Consider the following 24,608-nt stretch of genomic DNA (forward strand, 5'->3'; position numbering starts at 1 on the left):
CCCCCTGGCGTCCGGGAGGGGCAAAAAGCCACCGCAGCTCCAGGGAGCAGCCCTACGCATGCGCTTCCGGGCGTGCGCGCAGCAGTGGAGGGTGGGGGGCTGGTCGCTGCTCCAGCCAGGGTGGCTCCGCCTCTTAGGGAGGGGGAGGCGCTGACCGGGGGAGGGGGGAGCTTGCGCGTGCGTGCGAAGGGAGTCTTGCGCTGTAGGGGTCGCGCGGTACTGTGCCCCCACCCCGCTCTTAGCGGGGGAGAGAGCCGAAAAGCAGGGTAAGGAGTATTCAGCACCCAGGCCAGGCAGCGGGGCACGGGGAAGGGCCTGCTCCGGCGCTGAAGCGATCTCAGACCCCTTCGCCCTTGTCTTGGAGAACTCCGGGAGGACGGGGGGAGGAGAGGTTGCAGAGGGCTGGAGAAGGGGAAGAGTAGAGTAGTTACTTTAAAAAGGTAATAAAGAGGATCTGGGCAATTAAATAGACTAGCCAGCTGAACTCTGATAGCCGGAAAAATACCGCAACAAATCAAAAGTTTAACACATAGAGGTTCACAGGGCAATGCGGAGCAGCTGGCACGGATGGATCAACGAGAAATCATGCCAACGCATCCTAATGTCTTAACATGGCTACTGGTCTAGTAGATGTGTATGTGCAGTTGTGCTCCCGTCAGTGGCACAGATCGCTACGGTGGGGGACACGTGTCAGCCCCACTCTGTTCCCATGAGAGGGGTTTGCTCAGCATGCCCCAAGACCATATCTACACTAGGAAATGTCTTAACCTGTTTTCCTAGTCTAGATATGATCAAAGACAAAACTAAGGCCATGCTCCCACCAGAGTTCAAATTATGCACCAGAAGAGACAATATACGTCAAAGCACCAAGGAAAAGAAAAAAATTTCCCTGACAGTCTACTCCCTATGTTCATGGTAAGGAAAACCAGTGTAGAGAGGATCTTGTTTTCCAAAGCCTATCTGCCCAAATCCATGACAGAGAACACCAGCACCTTAGTGGAAATGAAGTCCACTCCAGCCAACACACTAGCTTTCTCAGTACTCTTGCATCCCAGCTGAGCTTTCCAGAACCTTGTGGCACTAATGGCAAGAGACTGCATTCCCCCCTCACCTCATGGTTTAAAGCAGGGGTTCTCAGACTTCTCTTCTGGTGACCCCTTTCACACAGCATGCCTCTAAGTGCGACCCCCCCCCCTTATAAAAATATATTTAAAAAGTGTTTTTAATGTAACACCATTATAAGTGCTGGAGGCAAAGCAGGGTTTGGGGTGGAGGCTGACAGCACGTGGGACCCCCCCATGTAATAACCTTGCAACCCCCCTGAGGGGTCCCAACTCCCGGTTTGAGAACTTCTGGTTTAAAGTGATTTGAAGTAAAAGCATGTTCAAAAGTATGGTAGAGACCTTCACCATACTAAAAGTGAGATCCCTTTCTGATGACTGACCATGGTACCCCCAGGCAAAACAGAGATGGACTTATCTCACCATATGAAAACTCTGCCGGCTCAGGAAATCTACAAGTATTCCTAAAGCAGGATTAAATTAAAGCAATACAGCAATTGCCTGGTCCCTCCTATATACATCACTGTGCTCGCCTTTGAGTCTGTACCTTATCCACCCCTCCCACAGAGAACAGGTTACCTGGCCACTGGCTGGTTGGGGAGAGAGGCTGTATCTTTTAAAGTCTTCTCTCCTTCCTTAAGTGATGGTGAAGGTCCCATGGAGCAAATGGCATCAGGCCTGTTCTATAGTGACTACACATTGCAGTAAAAGGGGCTCTAAATGAGCGCCAAAAGACTAGCAATTCAATACTAGCAGTGGAGTTACCTGAAACATGAGAAGCAGCAGCCCAGATTCCAGACTTGGGTTTCACCTTGCAAAAGCAATAACTGATTGGAGTCCCATGTATGGAGAAGCCTATTCTCCAGTGCTTTGTTTCTGTAACAGTTATGCTTCAAATACCTCCCATTTAAATTTAATTAAGACTTCCTTAAAGGAAAATTATTAATCTACTTCAACCCAATCAGAGGAAGTATACATTCTGAATAGAAATAGTCATAAATGGATTTATAATTACTTTGCTATTTAAAGTGCAAAAGTGTGAGAAATCACAACAGAGAATCTGGATTTCTTTTTAAAACATGTATATTTTTAGAATTATAATGCTTACATTTTCATTAAACAATCTTAATACAATTTGTGTTTAGTCTAACAATATATATATATATTACAGAACAATGTGAAAAATGATTTTTAATAGTAAACCAAGAAAATGGAATTAATCATAATACCCGCAGTGTCAAAGTCACTAACTTGTCACCTTTTCCAGTCAAAGAATCCCAGCAGCCATCCATACTAAATGATACTTTGGGTTTTATCTGGATTAAAATAGTCTAAGTATAAATTCCACAAAGAAAGGGCATTCCTTCACAGAAAGAAGATGGAATAAAGACAAGGCTTTGTACTAGCACATCTAATTATATTTTAGCAACCTTGGTCTAAGTAAAATATTTAGATTAATACAAGATGTTTACTCATTCTCCAATTTCTTTTCCACTCCCTTTCAAAGAGGATGGTTTTATTTCTTCACTTACTTTCACATAACCTGAGTTTAAAAACAAAAGAAAAAATGAGGAATAGTTTATCAGGAGATCCTATCCTCATTTCTCTTTTATATGTTTATTTTTATTGACAAATATTTAGTATGGGATATTTTCCTGTGTAGAGTGCCTTGACAATGGGACTTTATACAACTGCAGGTAGAAAGTTACAATCTCACATTAAAGTGTAACAATTTCCATATTAGCAGGAGGAAACGATGAGAGTTATAATCTTTCCAGTCACACAAAACTGTGACATTCACAAAAATTATACCTCTTTTTTACATTTGATAGTATTTACAATGTTTGACAGATAAGTATATATAGCTAATCTGTATCTTCAGTTACACACATTGTCACTTTGCTTCACAATTATTCTACATCTGCAAATTTTCCTAAGTAGAAAACCAACCTACTTCATCCATCCTATATGCAGAAGTCTTGCCTCTAAGTAGTAATAATTAGACTAAGCCTTTGTGGTAGTTTTTGTGATGAAAGTTGATTGTTTAGATGTCACATTTATACTGAAACATTTTCCTGTTTTAAAACAACGGCACACAAAATACCAACCACTTAAATGCAAATAAAGTTTTTACCTGGGAACTGAATTAGAAACCAAGTAGCTTACATTATCTGAATGCATTTTTGAACTCCAACAGTCACTCTTGCTTCAGTAGAGGTCAGTGCAGGATGGCAATTCAAGTTGATTTTGTAGTGTAGGGGAGATCCCAGTGTATACAGACTGTATAACCTGTTTTCCCTCAGTGAGAAGCAAAAATTAGGACAGCTGACTGTTCACTCAGGTTGTTTTTGTTGATCCCTCCTCCACATGTTTTTGATTCTTATATATGCAATAGACTGTAGCTACTCAGAAAACTACAAAAGAAGTTCATGATGCTAAAGAAAGGAAAAATCAGCAGAGCAACTACCACTTTAAGGTTGTAGTTCACGTGGCAAATTGAATGAGTTTTATTAATTTTAAATTCAATTCATTGTAGATCAAATATTTTTGGCAGATTTATGGAAAACCTTTAAGTTACTTACCTTTTCCTAGCTAAAGAACAAAAAACCCCAATAAACTGATGATTGCATCATCCAAGTCTGAGTGAATTTCAAAGCATAAGAAAAGGAGTCATGAACAAGTAAAAAAACCCTGAACACTGCAAGATAAAAAAAAATCAGACTGAAGATAGTTTAAATATTTGGATTTTTCTTTGTTCTGTGTTCCTCTATACTTAAATATTAAGAACCTACGGAAACAACTGCAGAGGATTCTTATTATTCCTTTAAGATTCGCATTGTACAGGTTTTTCACCAAGAGGCCACATATCTGCTGGAATCGTGTATCAGTTCACACTGATTTTTTTTCCCCTCCCAAAGACTTTACCAGTGAATTTCAGTGAAATACATATATACAAAAATACAGAGCTTTTGAGAACTGGAAAAGGTTTAAAACACCACACTTATTTACAAGCTGTGACTTTCACACCAATAAAAACACACATTTATTTTCTCCTTGATTTTTGGTGCAACTTATACACAGACATCAGTTAGTTTAGACTTTTGTTTAAATAATCAACCATATATACAATAAAATTTACAACTGAAAAATAATCAGTTGGTAGGGTATGACTGCAGTTTGCTGGACCAGAAGAGGTTCAATTCTAGGACCTTAATCCTTCCCCGTAATGAGAATGGAAAGAGTAAAGTAATCTTTAAGTGACATTTACTTTCAGAAAACTAGGATTAAGGTGCAAAAATATATATCGCTCCAGAGTCCATAACAGTAAACACTAATTAGGGCCAGGGAGTCAGAAGGAACAGACTTTGGTTTTTAAAAAATGAGCTAGTATTTAATAAAAAAAGTTACCTAGCTGGTCTAATGCTACTTGCTTCTCATTACTTAAATATCTCTGGGGGAAAATGATGATCCCATGAACATTTATTCCAAACTTAACCACTTACATGCCATGCTATTGTTCATATCAAGGGCCACGCCTTTTAAAAGGTCTGACTTAAATGAATGTCTTGGTATGATTCAAAAGGGCTTATATGGGCAAATAATTCATATGTCCCAAGGCACTGAAGAGGTTAAGCAAGTCTTCAGGAAAAAATATATATATAATTTTTAAACTCTTCTAGATGCTGTGGGATTCAGAATTACTCACCCTATTCTTTAGAAATCTAGAAAGCTACCCTGGTCCAGGAAACCAGACAGTCGTGTGACTAGAAAGGCACACATTTGAGTCATTAATAGCCACATTGCAAGGCTTACTGTATGTCAACCTGAAACATTTGTGTGAACAGAAATCTGACTACTTTAAAAGAAAACAGCAGATCTGGAGGATACTCCAGTAACATAAATAACAGACCAACTGCAGCAAGCATCTTGACTTTACCAGCAGGATGCGATTGAAGGGAAAAACAGAAAATCATTTTACACAAAACATACTAAAGTAGCAATATAAACTAGTTGACACAACCTCCACTGTATATTTAAATTGATCAAATTGTTTGATGCTTCCATGGCCAATCAGCGTTGAGTTGCCATAGGTCTGATTTAAATCAGAATGTTACACTGGAGAATAATCAGGTTATGATCTATTAAAGTGCATTCATATCAAGTCTCTAATGGTTTTTGTTTTCCTTGTTTATTTATATTTAGTCATCATGTGATATTGACTTCCAGAACATGGTCATCCTTGGTGGGAATGACAAGGATTTGCATGCTCATGCTGGAGTTGAAGACCTGACCAGGTGAAAAGGATTGTAGACGGGGCATTGGCAGACCTTTATGTTCCCCGCTGGCTGCCGAATGCAAACTGCCTCTACTCTTTATGCTACTGTTGTCAGCCTGATCATCCATATTCTTGTCCACAGAGAGGTTGTCATTTTCAATCCAACTGTCTGTTAAAAAAAACAACCAACCATTCTATGAAATGAATTAATAAAATAACAATTAAAATGTTGTGGTTTGACTGCACTGCAGCACTGGCGTTACTACTCATTGGTGAGGACAAAACAAAGACTTGAGCATCCTAGCAACAATCATGACCGCTTGTCACTCTCTCTGGCCATACAGGCTATATAGATTTTATTTTAGGTTTTTCACTATTGCCATCACGGGTGCAGCTTCACTATTGTGAAAAAAATGGTGGAAGTGCTAGATTACAGAAGGCTCCAGAAGGCCCTGGTGTTTTAACTAGAAAGTTCTACACCTCCTCAGAGCTGGTCTATATGCCAGGGACTGCCAGTAACTTGTCTACACTAATGCTTCACCCACTAGGAGAAATTTCAGAAAAAGGCTAATTCAGATAAGAGTGAATGTAAGTGTTTTCCATGTGCCTGTAGTCTGCTTGCAAGCCAACATCCTAGGATTTCAACATTCAAGTACCGCTATAGAATCATAGGACTGGAAGGGACCTCGATAAATCTAGTTCAGTCCCCTGCACTCATGGCAGGACAAAGTATTATCTAGACAGATAATACCCTGACAGGTGTTTGTCTAACCTGCTCTGAAAAATCTCCATGGATTGCAATCCAACAAACTCGCTAGGCAATTTATTCCAGTGCACCCGGACAGTCAGGAAGTTTTCCCTAATGTCCAACCTAAACCACCCTTGCTGCAATTTAAGCCCATTGTTTCTTGTCATATCCTCAGAGATTAAGAACAATTTTTCTCCCTCCTCTTTGTAACAACCTTTTATGCACTTGAAAACTTATGTCTCCTCTCAGTCTTCTCTTCTCCACACTAAACAAACCTAATTTTCCCTCATAGGTTTTGTTTTCTAGACCTTTAATCATATTAGTTGCTTTTCTCTGGACTTTCCAATTTGTCCACATTTTTCCTGAAATGTGGCGCCCAGAACTGGACACAATATTACAGTTGAGACCTAATCAGAAGAGCGGAAGAATTACTTCTCATGTCTTGCTTACAACACTCCTGCTAATATACCCCAGAATGAGGTTTGCTTTTTTTGCAATAGTGTTACATTGTTAACTCATATTTAGCTTATGATCCACTATGACCCATAGTGCCCATTCTGCAGTCCTACATCCTAGGCAGTCATTTACGTGCGTACGTACGTACGTGTGTGTAACTTATTGTTCCTTCCTAGAGTAGAGTACTTTGCATTTGTCCTTATTGAATTTCATCCTATTTACTTCAGACTAGGGCTGTCGATTATTCAGTTAACTCATGCAATTAACTCAAAAAAAAAATTGTGATTTAAAAAATTAATCACATTTCTAGTCATGCTGTTAAACAATAGAATACCAATTGAAATGTATTAAATATTTTAGATGTTTTTCTACATCAATTATATTGATTTCAATTACAACACAGAATACAAAGTGTATGGTGCTCACTTTATATTTTTATTACAAATATTCGCACTGTAAAAATAAAGAAATAGTATTTTTCAATTCACCTCACACAAGTACTGTAGTGCAATCTGTTGTGAAAGTGCAATTTACAAATGTAGATTTTTTTTGTTACATAACTGCACTCAAAAACAAAACAATGTAAAACTTTAGAGCCTACAAGTGCACTCAGAAAAAAGAAAAGGAGTACTTGTGGCACCTTAGAGACTAACCAATTTATTTGAGCATAAGCTTTCGTGAGCTACAGCTCGCTTCATCGGATGCATACCGTGGAAACTGCAGCAGACTTTATATACACACACAGAGATCATAAAACAATACCTCCTCCCACCCCACTGTCCTGCGGGTAATAGCTTATCTAAAGTGATCATCAAGTTGGGCCATTTCCAGCACAAATCCAGGTTCTCTCACCCTCCACCCCCCCCCCCCCACACAAACTCACTCTCCTGCTGGTAATAGCCCATCCAAAGTGACAACTCTCTACACAATGTGCATGATAATCAAGGTGGGCCATTTCCAGCACAAATCCAGGTTCTCTCACCCCCTCACCCCCCCTCCAGAAAACACACACACAAACTCACTCTCCTGCTGGCAATAGCTCATCCAAACTGACCACTCTCCAAGTTTAAATCCAAGTTTAACCAGAACGTCCGGGGGGGGGGGGGGGAGGTAGGAAAAAACAAGGGGAAATAGGCTACCTTGCATAATGACTTAGCCACTCCCAGTCTCTATTTAAGCCTAAATTAATAGTATCCAATTTGCAAATGAATTCCAGTTCAGCAGTTTCTCGCTGGAGTCTGGATTTGAAGTTTTTTTTGTTTTAAGAAAGCGACCTTCATGTCTGTGATTGCGTGACCAGAGAGATTGAAGTGTTCTCCGACTGGTTTATGAATGTTATAATTCTTGACGTCTGATTTGTGTCCATTTATTCTTTTACGTAGAGACTGTCCAGTTTGACCAATGTACATGGCAGAGGGGCATTGCTGGCACATGATGGCATATATCACATTGGAGGATGTGCAGGTGAACGAGCCTCTGATAGTGTGGCTGATGTTATTAGGCCGCCACTAGCCGTCACCTTCAGCCCCCAACTAAAACCCCTCCAACGCATTATTAAGGATCTACAACCTATCCTAAAGGATGACCCAACACTCTCACAAATCTTGGGAGACAGGCCAGTCCTTGCCTACAGACAGCCCCGCAACGTGAAGCAAATACTCACCAACAACCACATACCACACAACAGAACCACTAACCCAGGAACTTATCCTTGCAACGAAGCCCGTTGCCAACTGTGCCCACATCTATTCAGGGGACACCATCACAGGGCCTAATAACATCAGCCACACTATCAGAGGCTCGTTCACCTGCACATCCACCAATGTGATATATGCCATCATGTGCCAGCAATGCCCCTCTGCCATGTACATTGGTCAAACTGGACAGTCTCTACATAAAAGAATAAATGGACACAAATCAGACGTCAAGAATTATAACATTCATAAACCAGTCGGAGAACACTTCAATCTCTCTGGTCACGCAATCACAGACATGAAGGTCGCTTTCTTAAAACAAAAAAAACTTCAAATCCAGACTCCAGCGAGAAACTGCTGAACTGGAATTCATTTGCAAATTGGATACTATTAATTTAGGCTTAAATAGAGACTGGGAGTGGCTAAGTCATTATGCAAGGTAGCCTATTTCCCCTTGTTTTTTCCTACCTCCCCCCCCCGGACGTTCTGGTTAAACTTGGATTTAAACTTGGAGAGTGGTCAGTTTGGATGAGCTATTGCCAGCAGGAGAGTGAGTTTGTGTGTGTGTTTTCTGGAGGGGGGGTGAGGGGGTGAGAGAACCTGGATTTGTGCTGGAAATGGCCCACCTTGATTATCATGCACATTGTGTAGAGAGTTGTCACTTTGGATGGGCTATTACCAGCAGGAGAGTGAGTTTGTGTGGGGGGGGGGGGTGGAGGGTGAGAAAACCTGGATTTGTGCTGGAAATGGCCCAACTTGATGATCACTTTAGATAAGCTATTACCCGCAGGACAGTGGGGTGGGAGGAGGTATTGTTTTATGATCTCTGTGTGTATATAAAGTCTGCTGCAGTTTCCACGGTATGCATCCGATGAAGTGAGCTGTAGCTCACGAAAGCTCATGCTCAAATAAATTGGTTAGTCTCTAAGGTGCCACAAGTACTCCTTTTCTTTTTGCGAATACAGACTAACACGGCTGTTACTCTGAAACCTGTCAAGTGCACTCAGTTCTACTTCTTGTTCAGCCGATCGCTAAGAAACAAATTTGTTTACATTTACTGGAGATAATGCTGCCTGCTTCTTATTTACTATGTCAACTGAAAGCGAACACAGGCGTTTGCATGGAACTTTTGTAGCTAGCATTCCAAGGTACTTTACATGCCAGATATGCTAAACATTTGTATGCCCCTTCATGCTTCGGCCACCATTTCAGAGGACAAACTTCCCGGCTGATGACGCTCATTAAAAAAGTAATGCGTTTATTAAATTTGTGACTGAACTCCTTGGGGGAAAATTTGTCTCCTGCTCTGTGGTTTTACCCACATTATACCACATTTCATGTTACAGCAGTCTCGGACAATGACCCAGTATATGTTGTTCATTTTAAGAATGCTTTCACTGAAGATGTGACAAAATGCAAAGGTGGTACCAATGTGAGATTTCTAAAGATAGCTACAGCACTCGCCCCAAGGTTTAAGAATCTGAAGTGCCTTCCAAAATCTGAGAGGGATGAGGTGTTGAGCATGCTTTCAGAAGTCTTAAAAGAGCAGCACTCTGATGCAGAAACTACAGAACCCGAACCACCAAAAAAGAAAATCAACTTTCTGCTGGTGGCATCTGACTCAGATGATGAAAATGAACATGCGTCCGTCCACACTGCTTTGGATTGTTATTGAGCAGAACCCATCATCAGCATGGACACATATCCTCTGGAATGGTGGTTAAGCATGAAGGGACATATGAAACTTTAGCACATCTGACACAAATATCTTGCAACACTGGCTACAATAGTGCCACTTGAACACCTGTTCTCACTTTCAGGTGAGATTGTAAACAAGAAGTGGGCAGCATTATCTCTGATAAATGTACACAAACTTCTTTGAGCGATTGGCTGAGCAAGAAGGAGGACTGAGTGGACTCGTAGGCTCTAAAATTTTATATTGGTTTTATTTTTGAATGCAGCGTTTTTTGTACATAGTTCTATATTTGTAAGTTCAACTTTCACGATAAAGATTGCACTTCAGTACTTGTATTAGGTGAACTGAAAAAATACTATTTCTTTTGTTTTTTACAGTGCAAATATTTGTAATAAAAATCAATATAAAGTGAGCACTGTACACTTTGTATTCTGTGTTGTAATTTAAATCATTTGAAAAAGTAGAAAACATCCAAAAATCTTTAAATAAATGGTATTCTATTATTGCTTAACAGCGGAAGTATGATTTTTTTTTTTTAATAGCTTGACAGCCCAACTTCAGACCATTTCTCCAGTTTGTCCAGATCATTTTGAATTTAATCCCATCCTCCTAGCTTGTTATTGTCTGCAAACTTTATAAGCATACTCTCTATGCCATTATCTAAATCACTGATGAAGATATTGAACAGAACCAGACCCAGAACTGATCCTTCCAGGCCCCACTTGATATGCCCTTCCAACTTGACTGTCAATCACTGATAACTACTCTCTGGGAACAGTTTTCCAACCAGTTATGAACCCACCTTATAGTAGCTCCATATAGGTTGTATTTCCCTCATTTCTTTATGAGAATGTCATGCGAGACAGTATCAAAAGCCTTACTAAAGTCAAGATATACTAGGTCTATTGCTTCCCCCCTTTCCACAAGGCTTGTTACCCTGTCAAAAAAAAGCTATTAGGTTTGACACTTTGTTCTTGACAAATCCATGCTGACTGTTACTTATCACCTTATCTTCTAGGTGTTTGCAAATTGATTGCTTAAAGTTATTTGCTCCATTATTTTCCCGGGGACTGAAGTTAAGCTGACTGGTCTGTAATTCCTGCGTTGTCCTTATTTCCCCTTTTATAGATGGGCACTATATTTGCCATTTTCCAGTCCTCTGGAATCTCTCGTCTTCCATGACTTTTCAAAGATCATCGCTAATGGCTCAGGTATCTCCTCAGTCAGCTCCTTGAGTATTTTAGGATGTATTTCATCAGATCCTGGTGACTCGAAGACATCTAACTTATCTAAGTAATTCTTAACTTATTCTTTCCCTATTTTAGGCTCAGTGAATGCCAGTAAAATGATCAATGTTAGACATAAGAATGGCCATACTCGGTCAGACCAAAGGTCCATTTAGCCCAATACCCTGTCTTCAGACTGTGGCCAATGCCAGGTGCTTCAGAGGGAATGAACAGAACAGGTAATCATCAAGTGATCCATCCTGTCGCCCATTCCCAGCTTCTGGCAAACAGAGGCTAGTAGTGATTGGACGTCCCTAACCTTTTTGGTGAAAACCAAAACAAAAAAAGTCATTTAGCACTTCTGCCATTTCCACATTTTCTGTTATCGTTCCCCCATCCCCCCCACTGAGTAATAGGCCTACCCTGTCTTTGGTCTTCCTCTTGCTTCTAATGTTTTTGTAGAATGTTTTCTTGTTACCCTTTAAGTCTCTAGCTAATCTGATCTCATTTTGTGTGTTGGCCTTTCTAATTTTGTCCCTACATACTTGTGTTTTTTATATTCCTCCTTTGTAATTTGACCTAGTTTCTACTTTTTGTAGGACTCTTGAATTTCAGATCATTAAAAAATCTCCTGGTTAATCCAGTGTGGTTTCTTGCCATACTTCCTATCTTTCCTATGCAGTGAGATAGTTTGCTTGTGTCCTTAATAGCGTCTCAAAAACTGCCAACTCTCTTGAACGGTTTTTCTCCCTAGACTTGCTTCCCATGGCATCTTACCTACTAACTCCCTGAGTTTGTTAATTTGTAATGATGATGCATTTTAACTCCATGATAGTCAACGCCTAAAATATTGAACAATCTTAAAGGTTACATAAAATTAAAAAAACCCCAATATTTTCTGGTTAGTGTTCCTTGTTACAGACTAAAGCTATACTCAGAATTTAAAGTTTGAAGTAATCTCTCACTTTTATTCTCATTAAAGCAGTGCCCTGTTTTGAAAATGACAAACAGCTGTTAATGAAAAGTAAACATCTGATGAAGTGAGCTGTAGCTCACGAAAGCTCATGCTCAAATAAATTGGTTAGTCTCTAAGGTGCCACAAGTACTCCTTTTCTTTTAACAAAAACAATGAACCTGGAACAGAATTACATCAAGAATGGGTTTCATTACTTTGAGCTTTGTTCTGCTTTAAAAACAGGACAGCCAAAGAAATAGAGTGTCATTTCTATAAACCAGGTTTTCTATGTGATCACATATTCAAGACAGCCTTACCAGCATCAAGTTGCATGGAGTGAGCAGAATGATGAGGGAGGTATTTAAATAGTTTGACATCAGGAAAGGGGAGGTATCCAGCAAAAAGTGGCATCACTTCCATGTGCACTTTGTGAGTTGCTTGAGCTGCTACAGGCATAGATATTACCCCTGAGCTTTTTCCACAGACTGCCCAGTTACTACTGTTGTCAACAACTGAAAAAGAGTAGAGAGAAAATGCTATGAAATGAAAAAAGTTCTGAAAAGAAATTAGTTATGCTTCTACATACATTTAAAGTATTTTTGTTTTGTTTTGCAGCAGTGCCCAAGGACCCCATAGCCCTATTGTGCCAATGACCATACTGAGTAAGATAGTCCTATCCCAAACAGCTTGCAATTTAAATAGCCACAGGGTAGGGGAAAGGGATCTCTCATAAAAGCAGAGTGATTTTTCACCAGAGTCATATTAGTTCTACGATATTTGCTTTTGTTTCAGGTTCCCTCTTTCCCACCCCACCCCTCCCTAAACAGGGTAGGGATTTTGCTTGGTTTACTTTATTTTTATTTACATTAAATATATTATAGGTATGGATAAGATTGTGTCGTGGTAAAATTAGGCAAGATTCATGGAACAGTCATGGCAAAAATGAACAAAATCATGGTGTGGTCATAAAAAATGTGTAATATTTAACAAAATATTACTGTGTAACATTTACATGAGACAAGCAACATTGATGCAATAGCTTTCGCTTGTTGACATTGTAAACTATTTCGAGATTCTATATGCATATTGTGAAATCATTTTTCAAACAAAAAAACTACACAACAAAAATAACATTCTTTTTCAAGACCCTATTTCACACTGTTGCAATTCTGACATAACAAGTTATACATAGATTGTTATTCTTTATGCAGTGTCTGTTGTCCCCAAGCACATTTTTTATAAGATGAGATGGCGTTTTCGGGGTCTATGCTGTTGACTGGTACTGCTAAGCAGAGCTGGAAATCTGGCCATCATGCTTCTCCAGAACTAGAAACGTCCTCATTCTTCAATTCTTGCACTGCTCTGCAGTAAGCCCAATATTCTCTCTAGGCTGGAACGTTGTCATCAAACAATGGCATATTTTCAAATACTGTGGTCTCATGAATGTCAACATGTTTTGTTTGATTTGGCTCCAATACACTGCATGTACTGAAGAAAGTAGCAGCAGATTGGCAAAAGCAGGAGGTTGAGTCAGTGTCCAAGTAGGACCATTTTTTTGAGCTTTCCAAGAGTGCCGTTTTTGCTGTTGGTGGTCAGCAAGTTTCAGAGCAGCTCTCTGCCCACATCACAAGATCACACGTCATTTGAGACTTGATGAGCGCAAACTGTGGGCTCTTCATAGCTGTAAGCGTGTTTATGATTCGGGGTGCAAACTCTTTTACAGCCTGGAGTTCTTCAATAACTGCTGTGGATAGGCAAAGATCCACAATCTCTTTAACACTTCAACTACTGCTACAACCATTCTCCTCACTAAAAAAATTAAACAATCTTTAGTGTGTTCCATGTGATAAAGGCTACACTGAACCAGCTGTTCCATCTGTTTATTACCGAGGTCGGTGGGATGGAAGGACTTTTCCCTATTTCCATTAGAAATATACGGAACCAGGCTTTTCTGGCAGGGCAGGTAGTGAAAGCATGTTTTACAGCCACAACTAAATAATTTAGTCTCAAAAGTATCTTCCTCCATAGATCATCCACAAGGTTAAGCAAACATGCCATACACATAAGGTGTACAGAATTTAAAAACAAAGGTTTCAAACCTCGATCCCAAGCTTTCCCCATGTATGTGGCATTATCAGTCACAAATGCAGAGATGCGATCAAATGGTATTGCAAAGTTTTCATTTTCCCATATTGCATTGCTGACTGTTTTAAAATTGACTGCTTCCAAAACTTCACACTAACAAAAATATATCCAGCTTGTGATTACCTGCATCTGAAGTACTTGCATTTTCACTGCTTGTTGGGATGGGGATGGCAAGAATGTTAAACACATACCTGTCTTCAGCACTGGTAGTTTCATCTGCTCAATGACAATTCCTTTACAGGTGTGCAGCTTTTCCTTTAATTCTTCAGTGTAACAGTCAAACTCTTTGGGTAGCTAAAACTTTCTAAGTTGATCTGCACTTGGTAGAACACCTACTTTGCTCTCTAAAAACCATCAGTTTTGGATTGTCAAGGGCAGGCAGGGGGATATTTGCAGCAGAGAAGTCTTCTGTTAATTTGAACATTTCATTTCTCTCAAATCTGCTTCTCACTCTTGGTATTAAAGAACAGTACAGTTTTCTGCTTTTTAAAAATTTCTATCTTCAACCACTTTTAATGCCTCATTTGTGCTGATAAGTTGTACTTTCAAGATGCTTATCACAGCTACCCTCTCAAAATCAACAGGTACATCGAATGATGTATAAAACATCTTGCCTCCATTTTCATGGAAAGTTTTAGGGTACTGCTCTGCTCAGCACTTAGTCTTATTTCAAATAAAGTGGCAAAATTAAGAAAACAGCAGCAAACAAAAATGAACAAAGTGCTGTAACCCCTACTTTTAGGAGATGTGTGACTTTTGTGTTGTCCATGTTACCCAGGGCCCTGGTTAGACTCCCTGGGCCAAGCAGAAATTAAAGAGTGGGCCCGCAGAGAAGGCAGGTGTGGCAGAGTCATCACTAGGCAGGAAGGCCTTGAGACTCATTGACCTACATGTGCTGGATAGAGAGCTGCAGGCCCCCCTGTGGTGGCTGAGAGCTGTGCCCAGGGCCTGCCCACAGCGGCTGAGAGCTCCGGGCCCCACTCCCAGCAGCGGCAGAGAACTGTGGGGGGGTGGGGTGGGCGCACTACCCCAGGGCTGAAGTTGAAGAGGATAATGTCACAGAGGTCTCTGAAAGTCATGGAATCTGATCTCAGTGACAAAAATCTTATCCTTAATTACAGTTCAGGGAAGGAAGGAAACTAGAAGTGCATGGGGACAGATGGAGCGAGACTGAAGTGAGAAAATTGCATTAGGGGAGCTTTAAATATCTATTCCCTACGTTGTTGCCTACTCAAGGCTCAAGCAAATATCTGCCCATACTGAAACAATTTTTGAAAAGTAAATTATGCTCTAACCTGTTTTTATGTTAGTTTTTATTTTAAGACAGACAAATGACAAACGTTTTAATATCCAACCTTGTCTACAAGACTGCATTATGATCATTAGAAAGGGTGGCAGATATCAGTATCAAGACAGAAGCAAAACCAATAATGAGAATTGCATTAATTTCTCAAAAATTACAGGAGAAAAAGTAGTCATTATTCCTACCTTCATACATAAGTTTAGTCGTGCAGTACCCATCTGATTCCATTAATGCTTCATCTTTATCCACATCTAAGAGGTCAGAGAGTCGGGTGATTGACACCTCCAAAGAGCAGAGTGAGCCTGTTTTACAATACTCCGCCCCCAATGGTGGAAAAATCTGAGCTCTCACATTATACAATGTCTGGCATGAGGAAAAAATAATGATCTGTAAGTAATGAATCAATTATATAAACATGTTTTTTATATATAAATTCAAACTGACCAGATACTATATAAGTTACAAGCTCATACTTAACTTCCATGCCATACTACAACCCGTATTACAAGACAGAGATTGTCTTCACGTATAAACCTACAGCAGCCGCTGTAGCGCTTTAATGAATACGCTACGCCGCCAAAGGGACAGCTTCTGTTGGTGTAGTTAATCCACCTTCTCGGGAAGCAGTAGTTATGTCTGTGGGAGAAGCTCTCCTGTCGACATAGCACTGTCTACACAGGAGGGTGGGGGAGAAGTGGGGATTGAGCAGTATAACTGTCGTTCAGGGGTGTTCTGCTTCAGGATTTTTCACACCCCTGAGCAATGCAGTTATACCGCTATAGGTCCATATTGTAAGCCTGCCCTCAATTACAAGTAGTGATCATTTGTTATACTACTAATTTTAGACACAATCTGAAGAAAAAAGGAATTTCACCATTCTTGCTGTCAAGATCTTCTAATAGTCCAAACATATTCGAAGAGGCAAGTATAAGCTAATTACTACAAAACTACTGGTGCCGAACAGTTTAATGGAAATATGCTGTTATGGTCATTACCAATTTTTAGGGAACAAAAATTAACAGGAGGGTTGGGCTGATCCAAGAGACCAGTGAAATCTAGTTACATCTGAAAGTGGGTAGGCAAAACACACTCCCCTAAAGCTTTGCTTAAAGCCAGTTTACAGAAGCAGCTAAAGACCTAACGTAACATTCAGACAGAGTCAGCAATGCCTACTTTACTGGTTTAAACCCAAGAAAGGTTCAAATGGGGGACTTTTTATCAGTTTTGCTCACTGGGCAAGGAGAGGCCAACACATGGATTGCTGCTAATACTATTTAACTTTGAGTTATATCCAGTCAAGCTTTCTAATTGATGAAGGCGGCAATGAATTTGTATTGTGAAGAGAAAAAGGAAGCACTTAGGATAAAGGCCAAAAGAAACCCAAACTATTCCATCAGAAAAGCTCACAAATGAAGTCACAAGAAAAGGTGAGATTTTTCAAACATCTTTCTTTAAATAGCAAGCCAAAAAGAATTTTTGACAATGGCATTTTGATTGATGAAGGCCTCATCAAGCTAGCAGGAAGAAAGCAGCTCAGTACAGTCTTCTCAGTCGAATACCCTTGGTGACATGAAGCCATTGTGCAGGGCAGGAGGGAAGGAGAAAAAGTCAAATTCTTCAGAAAAGATGTTGTTAATGATAGCTAAATAATCTCATTTTTCATCTTTGTGGCTCATCATCTCTAGTCTTGAGCTGTGACATGGATGCTGACATCATTTATATGTCTTTTAAAAAGAAGCAACAGAAAAGATGGTTCCTTACCTGTTCTGTAACTGTTGTCCTTTGAGATACGTTGCACACATCCATTCCATTTCAGGTGTGCACACCAGTGCACTAAAGACAGATTTTTTTCCCCCCCACAGCGCTACCCGTTGGGGCAGCACACAACCCACTGCATGCTTGTGCTGACAGCCAATGGTATAAAGGGCAGAGCCACTCTGACTATCCCTTAAGTTCCTTCACACCAGAATCCAGTATGCTGAGATTCCAGTGTAGAGGGGAAGAAGGGTGAGTCGTAGAATGGAAACATGCAACACATCTCAAACAGTTAAGGAACAAGTTAGTAACAATTTTTTTTCAAGTGATTGCATGTGTCCATTCCTTTTCGGGAGACAGAAATGGTTCAGAATGGAGGAGGGTTTCGGAGTCTATCTGAACAAGGATTGCAACACAACTTTCCCAAACCTATCATGATCTCTTGAGGTTTGGGAGACAGCATAAAGCTCAGTTAAAGTATGTACCAATGACCAAGCTGAATCCCTCCAAGTGTCACCGATGGGCATCTGACACAGGAGTGCAGCTAAGCTAATGCTGCTTGTGCTCTTGGAGCTAAAATTCTCTTAGGTGGAACAACCTTGGTAATGTCATAGCAGTATGCAGGATGAGATCCAGAAGATATTCTCTGCACAGAGAAAGGTTGCCCCTTCATTGTATCAGCAAAGGAAATGAACAGCTATGGGGACATTACTGCTTTAGTCCTGCCCAGGTAAACTGGTGAACACCCTGTGGCAGTCCAAAGCATGGAGCTTTTTCTTCATCCTTATGAGACTGAGGCTTCAGAATAAAGGTTAAGTAGATAGGAGGTACAAAAAATGAACAAGCAGCCCTAGGTTCAAAAGGTGGACCCATTAATGCTGACAAAACTACATTTAGATCTTATGGAGGCATGGGGTTTCATAGGTGGAAAGAGTCTGATTTTTTTTTTTTTTTAAGAAATTGGAAAGTTATTGAGTTGAAAAACACAGACTTAATCCTCTATAGAAAGAAGGAATGCCACCAAGAGAACTCTCAGGGAGCTGATGGAAGAGCCATTTTTCCTTTAGGTAAAGTAAGTATTTCAGAATAAGTTGAGGAGAGGACTTTGTAGAAGTACCATCCTGCTACTGGGACCACAGAGAAAAACATCTCCACTTCATCACGTAAGCGTATCTGGAGGATGGCTTTCCGCTGTTTAGAGAATATTCTGAACCTCTAGGGAACATGCAATTTCCTCAAGCATTAGCCACGGAGCATCAACCGGTCATATGAAGGCCGTGAAGACTGGGAAGCAGCATCTGGCCGTGGTCCTGTAAGATATTCATGTCTTGAGGGAGAGTCATGGGATCCCGACTGTAAAGACTCAGTAGGTTGAGAACCAATGTTGTCAAGGCCAGGCTGAAGCCATCAGGATTAGAGTAGTGTGATCCTGTCTGAGCTTGATCACCACCTTTGGAATCAGAGGAATAGGGAAGACATGTAAACAGCAGCATGTCCTTACACAACAAAAAAGGCAGAGGGCTACAGCTACACAACGAGCTAGGGGTGAGAGTCCTCTGCTCAGGTACACATAGCAATGCTAGCTGTCATCAAGCTAGTGAGGGGTTAAACAACGATGTGGCCATGGTAGCACAGGTAGTGGCAATGGAGGCAAGACTTAGCTGCATTTTCACTGCTATTTATAGTCAAGCTAGCTTAAGAGAGCTAGCATGACTGTACGCAAGCAGGGGAAATCACACACCTACTTTGTACTGTAGACATAGCTTGAGATAGAGCCTGGACTGTCACCTGCTCTAGAATGTAACAGGTAACACTTCCTCTTCAGTTACATAGTGAACAGATCTTTCTCTGACTTTTCCCAAGCTTGAAAAATGGATTTTGCAATGTGTGTTTTGATGGACCATCTGTAATTCCTGTTAACTGTTCTGTTGAGATGATCTGCCACATGGTTCTGAACACCTTGGAAGTGTTAAGCATTGAGTATGACAACATTTCTCATACAAAGATCCCAGATATCTACAGCCTCTTGCAAAGGCAATCTGACTTGGCACCCGTCGCCTGTTCAAGTAGAACCTAGCAGCAGCATTTTCCATGAGCTTGCACAGTGTATCCTTTGATTTGTAGAAGGAAAACAACACACCAGGTGAATTGCTTTCATCTCTCAAACATTTATGTGTCAAGAGAATTCCTGATCTGACCAAAGCCCCTCCGGGTCTGGAGGTCCCCCAAGTGAGGGATAAGGCATCCATGACCAGAGTCCTAGAGGATGGAGTCAGGGGGAAAGAGACCCCTTTGCATACATTGGCAGGGTCCATCCACCAATCTAGCAATGACAAGAGACATTTGCAGGTATCTGAGTCAATATGTCCAGCAGGGGATGAGATGGATGGTATACAGACTTCAAACACCCCCACATGCTTCCGAGTGGAAGTATGGCATGCTGAGCCAAGTACCTGCCAGCTGCCACATGCCCTAGAAGTCCCATCAATTCCTTACTGTTGTACAAGGATGGACCTTGAGGTCCTTGCACAGGTTCAGTATTGCCTGAACTCTGGCTTGGTGACTGGATGACGGAGTAGAGACCTGCTCCTATAAACTCGATCCTCTACACGGAGAGCAATACTAACTTGCCCTCTTTGATCAAGAGGCCTAAGCAATTAAAGGAGGACTGGATCTTCTTGATGCTAACCTCTACCTGTTTGCCTGGATCTTTCCTGAACTAGCCAATCATCCAGGTATGGAAACACTTGGCCACCTGCCCGCCTGAGATGTGTCACCACCACTTCCCTATATGTTGTGAAGACTTGAGAGGCTGAAGACAGACTGAAGGGGATGACAGAATTGATAATGAACTTTTATCACAACAAACCCTTAAAAACCTCTTGTGGCTCTGGTGAATGGCCACATGAAAGTAAGTGTCCTTTAAGGGCTTGTCTACACAAAGGATAGTTTGCAGTAAACTGGGATGTGGGCACTAGCCTGCTGCAGACTAATTATGCAGATTCTGCTGACATGCAAACATTCGTATAAACAACCTAAATTATGGGCAACACACCAATTGTTGGGATCTAGGTACAGGATAATACAGGCTAGTAACCATGCAAAACCTTCATTATGTATTTGTTTAGGTTCCACAAAACTAGATTAGGTCTGTGGCCTCCCTTGGATTTTGGGATAACAAAGCATTGGGAAGAGAATCTCTCGCCCTGATGTTGAGGGTCTTCTTCTATGGCCACTGGCTGTAAATAATATTTTAATTTTTTGAATGACAACAGTCTTGTGCGATTGGTCCCTGAAGAGAGATGAGGGAGGACGACTGGAAGGACAGAGAAACTGCAGACATCTCTCACTTCTATGGAGCTTAGCAACCAGTTATTGGTTGTAACAAACATCCAAGCACCTAGGAAGTTTGAAAGTCTGCAAAAGGGAGGACAGGAGATATTAAGACACTGACAAGGTGGTACTTTGGCCTTGCCTTTGGAGTCAAATAAGACTATTTAGATGTCACAGGTTGTCTCAATGAAGTTGAAGCAAAAGGAGGTCGTCTCCTTCTTTGGAGCCTATGGTGTGTTCATTTGCTCATGCTGCCTTGTTGGGTAGAAAAAGATGTCTGTGCAGAGTCTGAAACTGCTTCCTCTGGGATACAAGTCACCAGAAACCTAAAAGGGTAGAGCCCTATTGTCTTTTAGGGAACACAGCATTTTGTACATCTTCCCAGAAGACAAGTTACAGCCCTCAAAAGGAAGATCCTCAGTCATCTACTGGACTTCTGTTAGTATCCCAGATGACTGTAGCTAAGAAAAGTGATGCACTGTGACTGTAAATGCCATCACTCTTGTCACAGAATCTGCATCAGCCAAGGCCACCTGAAGTGAGGTTCTGGCTACCAGATTCAGTAATCCTTGCCTGATCCTGACTAGGCCAAGTGAAAGTAAGTTTGTACATAAAAATTTAGCCATACCGCCCCATACTAGTCAGATTTATTAGCCAGAGCAGTGCTTAAATCCCAGGGACTTAGGCATGCCCTGGTTCTGAGGCAAAGCAAAAGTTCAAAATAGCAATAAAAAAGGAAAAAAACAAGTACCATTAACTATACAAACTATTTACAAAAAGTTTAGAAAAGTTTTTTGTGAGAAAAGGAAAAGTTGTGAGATGAGAGACACACTGGCTACTGACCACAGGTATCAGAGTAACAGCCGTGGTAGTCTGTATTCACAAAAAGAAAGGGAGTACTTGTGGCACCTTAGAGACTAAATAGTCTAAGGTGCCACAAGTACTCCTTTTCTTTTGACCACAGGTAGTGAGAAGGAACTGACGGAATGGTAGGAGCAGCTCTGCCCTTTATGCCATCAGCTAGTAGCATGTGGAGGTTGCATGCTCCTACCAGTGTGGGTAAAAATTCTCCAGCTTCAGTGCACTGGGCATGCAAACCCCTGAAGTGGAATGGACATGTGCAATCAAATAAATTATAGTTAACAGAGACCTATCCCTGGACTTCCCATCACCCAAACAGATTCTTCCTTCCCCCCGTTAAGTCTAAGGTATACAATATGTAGATAAAAATACTTACAAAATAATTTTCCACTTGGAATTCATAAGTGTATGGCTTCAAGGAGAATGACTGCTCTTCACAGGTATCTGGAGAGAAGCTAACCGAAAACTGGCACTGCAAAGAGGGGGGAAGTTCTTTTGTCCACTTCAATTCCCATACAAAGAATACTGACTGCTTACTGTATATGTGCTGAAAGAAAATTATTCATCCATAGTATGAACTCATGTCTTAATATCAGGAGCTTTCTATACTGCTAGTCTAATGAACAGTCTTGTTATATACACTACTACCAGACCTTTTATTATATTTATACATGCATCAATCCATGAAATTATAACCATTTTACAGTTCTCACAATCTAAAATCCCCAGACATGTACTGGCCCAGATTGTTACAATGAGAAGGGAAAAGTTTCATTGCCAGAATCAGTATTTCAGGCATGACACTTTTTTTTGGGAAGAGTAAATATAAAAAAGTTTATTTATTTATTAAGTTTGCTGCTCAGGAAAATACACACAAAAAGAGTCTCTTAAAACCAGGTAAAAAGCAGATTGATGCCTATTACAGACCACTGTTTTGTCATCATATCTCAATCCTAGTTTGCAGCTCCGAGCTACTCCACTTTTTGGCCATTCTTGACCACAGAATGCCAAAACCACCAAACTATGTGGTAGCTTTTTGCAAGAGGAACAAGAAGGGATTTGGAGACCAACAAGAAGGTTATTCACCCTGTGCAGTAACTGTGGTTCTTCAGGTGCTCCACAGTAGGTGCGGCAGTACCCCATGCACCTGGGATCAGAGATCATTAGCAGTGCCCACTGGACTGCACATGTGCACCTCCCTATCTCACACCATGAGCAGCATGTATATATAGCGCTGTGCTGTCCAACCGCCACCTACTTCCTTCTCTACCCCAGAATTTATCTTTTGGCTCTGAAGCAGAGGGGAGGAGGGCGGGTAGTAGAGCACTCAAAGGGACACTCATCTTGAAGAACTTCAGTTACTGCACACTTCTTCGAGTGATGTCCCTATGGGTGCTTCCACTGTAGGTGACTATAAAGTAGTGCCCCTAGTTGGAAGGCTGGGGCTTTGGAGTGGCAATCGATCTGGATGATACGACAGTGTGTCCTAGTACAGTATCACATGCTGAGTCATACGTAATAGAGGATGCCCATGTGGCTGCTTTGCAAATGTCAGCAATCGGCACACTGAGAAAGGCAATTGAGGGGGAGAGAGAGGGTGGAATGTCCTTGAGTTCCAGGAGGAAGTTGTCAATTGTATAGTTGGTAGGACAGGTGTGTACACTGCAAGATCTAGTTGAAAAGGCGTTGCTTAGACATGTCTGCACCTTTCATTCTTTTGGCTGTTCATAGGAATAAATGTTGCAACTATCTGTAAGGTTTAGTTCTGTCCAGGTCAAAGGCTAATGCTCATCTGACATCCAAGGGTGTGTAATGCCGCCTCCTGCTGGTTGCTGTGTTTAACGTCTTGGTGCTGAGGGAGAGGTGCATTCTCTTGAGCAGCCAGCAGACGGAGTAGAGTTCTTGCTTGGTGCCATGGGTTTGCTCAAAGCCGAAGGTGTAGGTGCCAAGAGCTTGGCCGGTGCCAAAATGGACATCACCAATGCAGATGGCTTCATTGAGGTCATGATGCCCGAAGTTGATCTGGTCCGGCAGTTGGCACTGTTATTGATGGTCTCATGTTGCAGTCTCCGGTGCTAAGAGACAGTGCTAATGTCTGAAGGTCTGCCCATTTAGGGTCTTTAGACCTCTGTTTAGCTGTGGTACTGGAGGTACTCTGATGGCCCTGGAGCTATGTCTCATCCCTGAAGATGTTGAGGCTACTGACCTTGCAGGGCATAGAGGTGGCGGTGTTTCAGAGGGTGATAAGGAAGCCCATTCCTTCCCATCAGCATGAGAAAGGGAAGATTTTCTCTTAGGACGTGGAGAATGAGGGTCGGTGGACGACCTAGCGGGGGAAGTATCCAGGCCAGGGTCTGATGCTGGATGCAATGACCTCGCCATGAGAAGTTGCAGCCAAATGTCCCAGTTTTTTCTGGCCCTGGCAGTCAGGCTGTGGCAATGGATAGACTTCTGTGGGACGTGTCCCTCTCCCAGGCAGTGGCTGCTGTGTGGATGACCGTGGTTACTGGAAAGGTGTCCCACAGGAAACTCATCTCTTAAACCAGGGAGATCCGGGCCTAAGGGTGAGGGAGAAAACTTCCCCGTCGAGAAAAGCAGGGAGCAGGAAAACTAAGTCCTAAGCTACAAACTAACAGGAAGGATAAGAGGAAGGAATTAATTTTTTTAAGGGAGCTGGCAAGGAAGGAAAGAACTACTACATTAAAACTAACAGGTAAGGCACTTTTAATAGCTCAAAGGATAGGCAGGCATCTCTGCAGATTCCATCCCAGACCAAAGGTCTAAGAAAGAACTCAGGGGTGGTTTGAGTGCAAAGTGTTATACATACACGCAGCTCATGGCATGAGATGGGAAGGTCTGTGTGTGCAGTTCAATAGGCACTGCTAATGAAGATCTCCGATCCCAGGTGCAGGGGCTGTTGCCGTACCTAGAGTGGAGCACCCTTAGAGACATCATTCAAAGAAAAAACTAATAATTTGTGACCCGCATTAGGATTTCATCTTGAGTCTGCAGATATGAAAGTCTACTGCAGTGAGTGACCTAGCTCCCAAAATACCCTTTAGTAGAAGGTCACCCTGATCTGTTTTTCAGAGATTGCAA

The 24,608-nt window shown here is 41.4% G+C and overlaps 1 protein-coding gene across 3 annotated transcripts in view; it reads right to left on the reverse strand.

Moving 5' to 3' along the window:
* Positions 1-2,126: 2,126 nt before the first annotated feature.
* TRAPPC10 (trafficking protein particle complex subunit 10) overlaps positions 2,127-24,608 on the reverse strand; it is a 97,671-nt gene continuing 75,189 nt past the window's right edge. For 2 of the 3 annotated variants that reach the window (XM_048865101.2, XM_048865108.2), the window contains exons 20-23: positions 21,886-22,056; positions 15,746-15,923; positions 12,430-12,624; positions 2,127-5,506 (exon numbers count right to left, since the gene is read on the reverse strand). In XM_048865101.2, coding sequence (XP_048721058.2) covers positions 5,268-5,506; positions 12,430-12,624; positions 15,746-15,923; positions 21,886-22,056 — 783 coding nt within the window. In that variant the 3' untranslated portion in view covers positions 2,127-5,267. Of the gene's footprint in view, positions 5,507-12,429; positions 12,625-15,745; positions 15,924-17,321; positions 18,766-21,885; positions 22,057-24,608 lie in introns of those variants that run through there. The other variant, XR_007358567.2, reaches the window with a different exon arrangement.

This window comes from Caretta caretta, chromosome 1 (genome assembly GCF_965140235.1).
Source record: "Caretta caretta isolate rCarCar2 chromosome 1, rCarCar1.hap1, whole genome shotgun sequence".
Classification (NCBI taxonomy): domain Eukaryota; kingdom Metazoa; phylum Chordata; order Testudines; family Cheloniidae; genus Caretta; species Caretta caretta.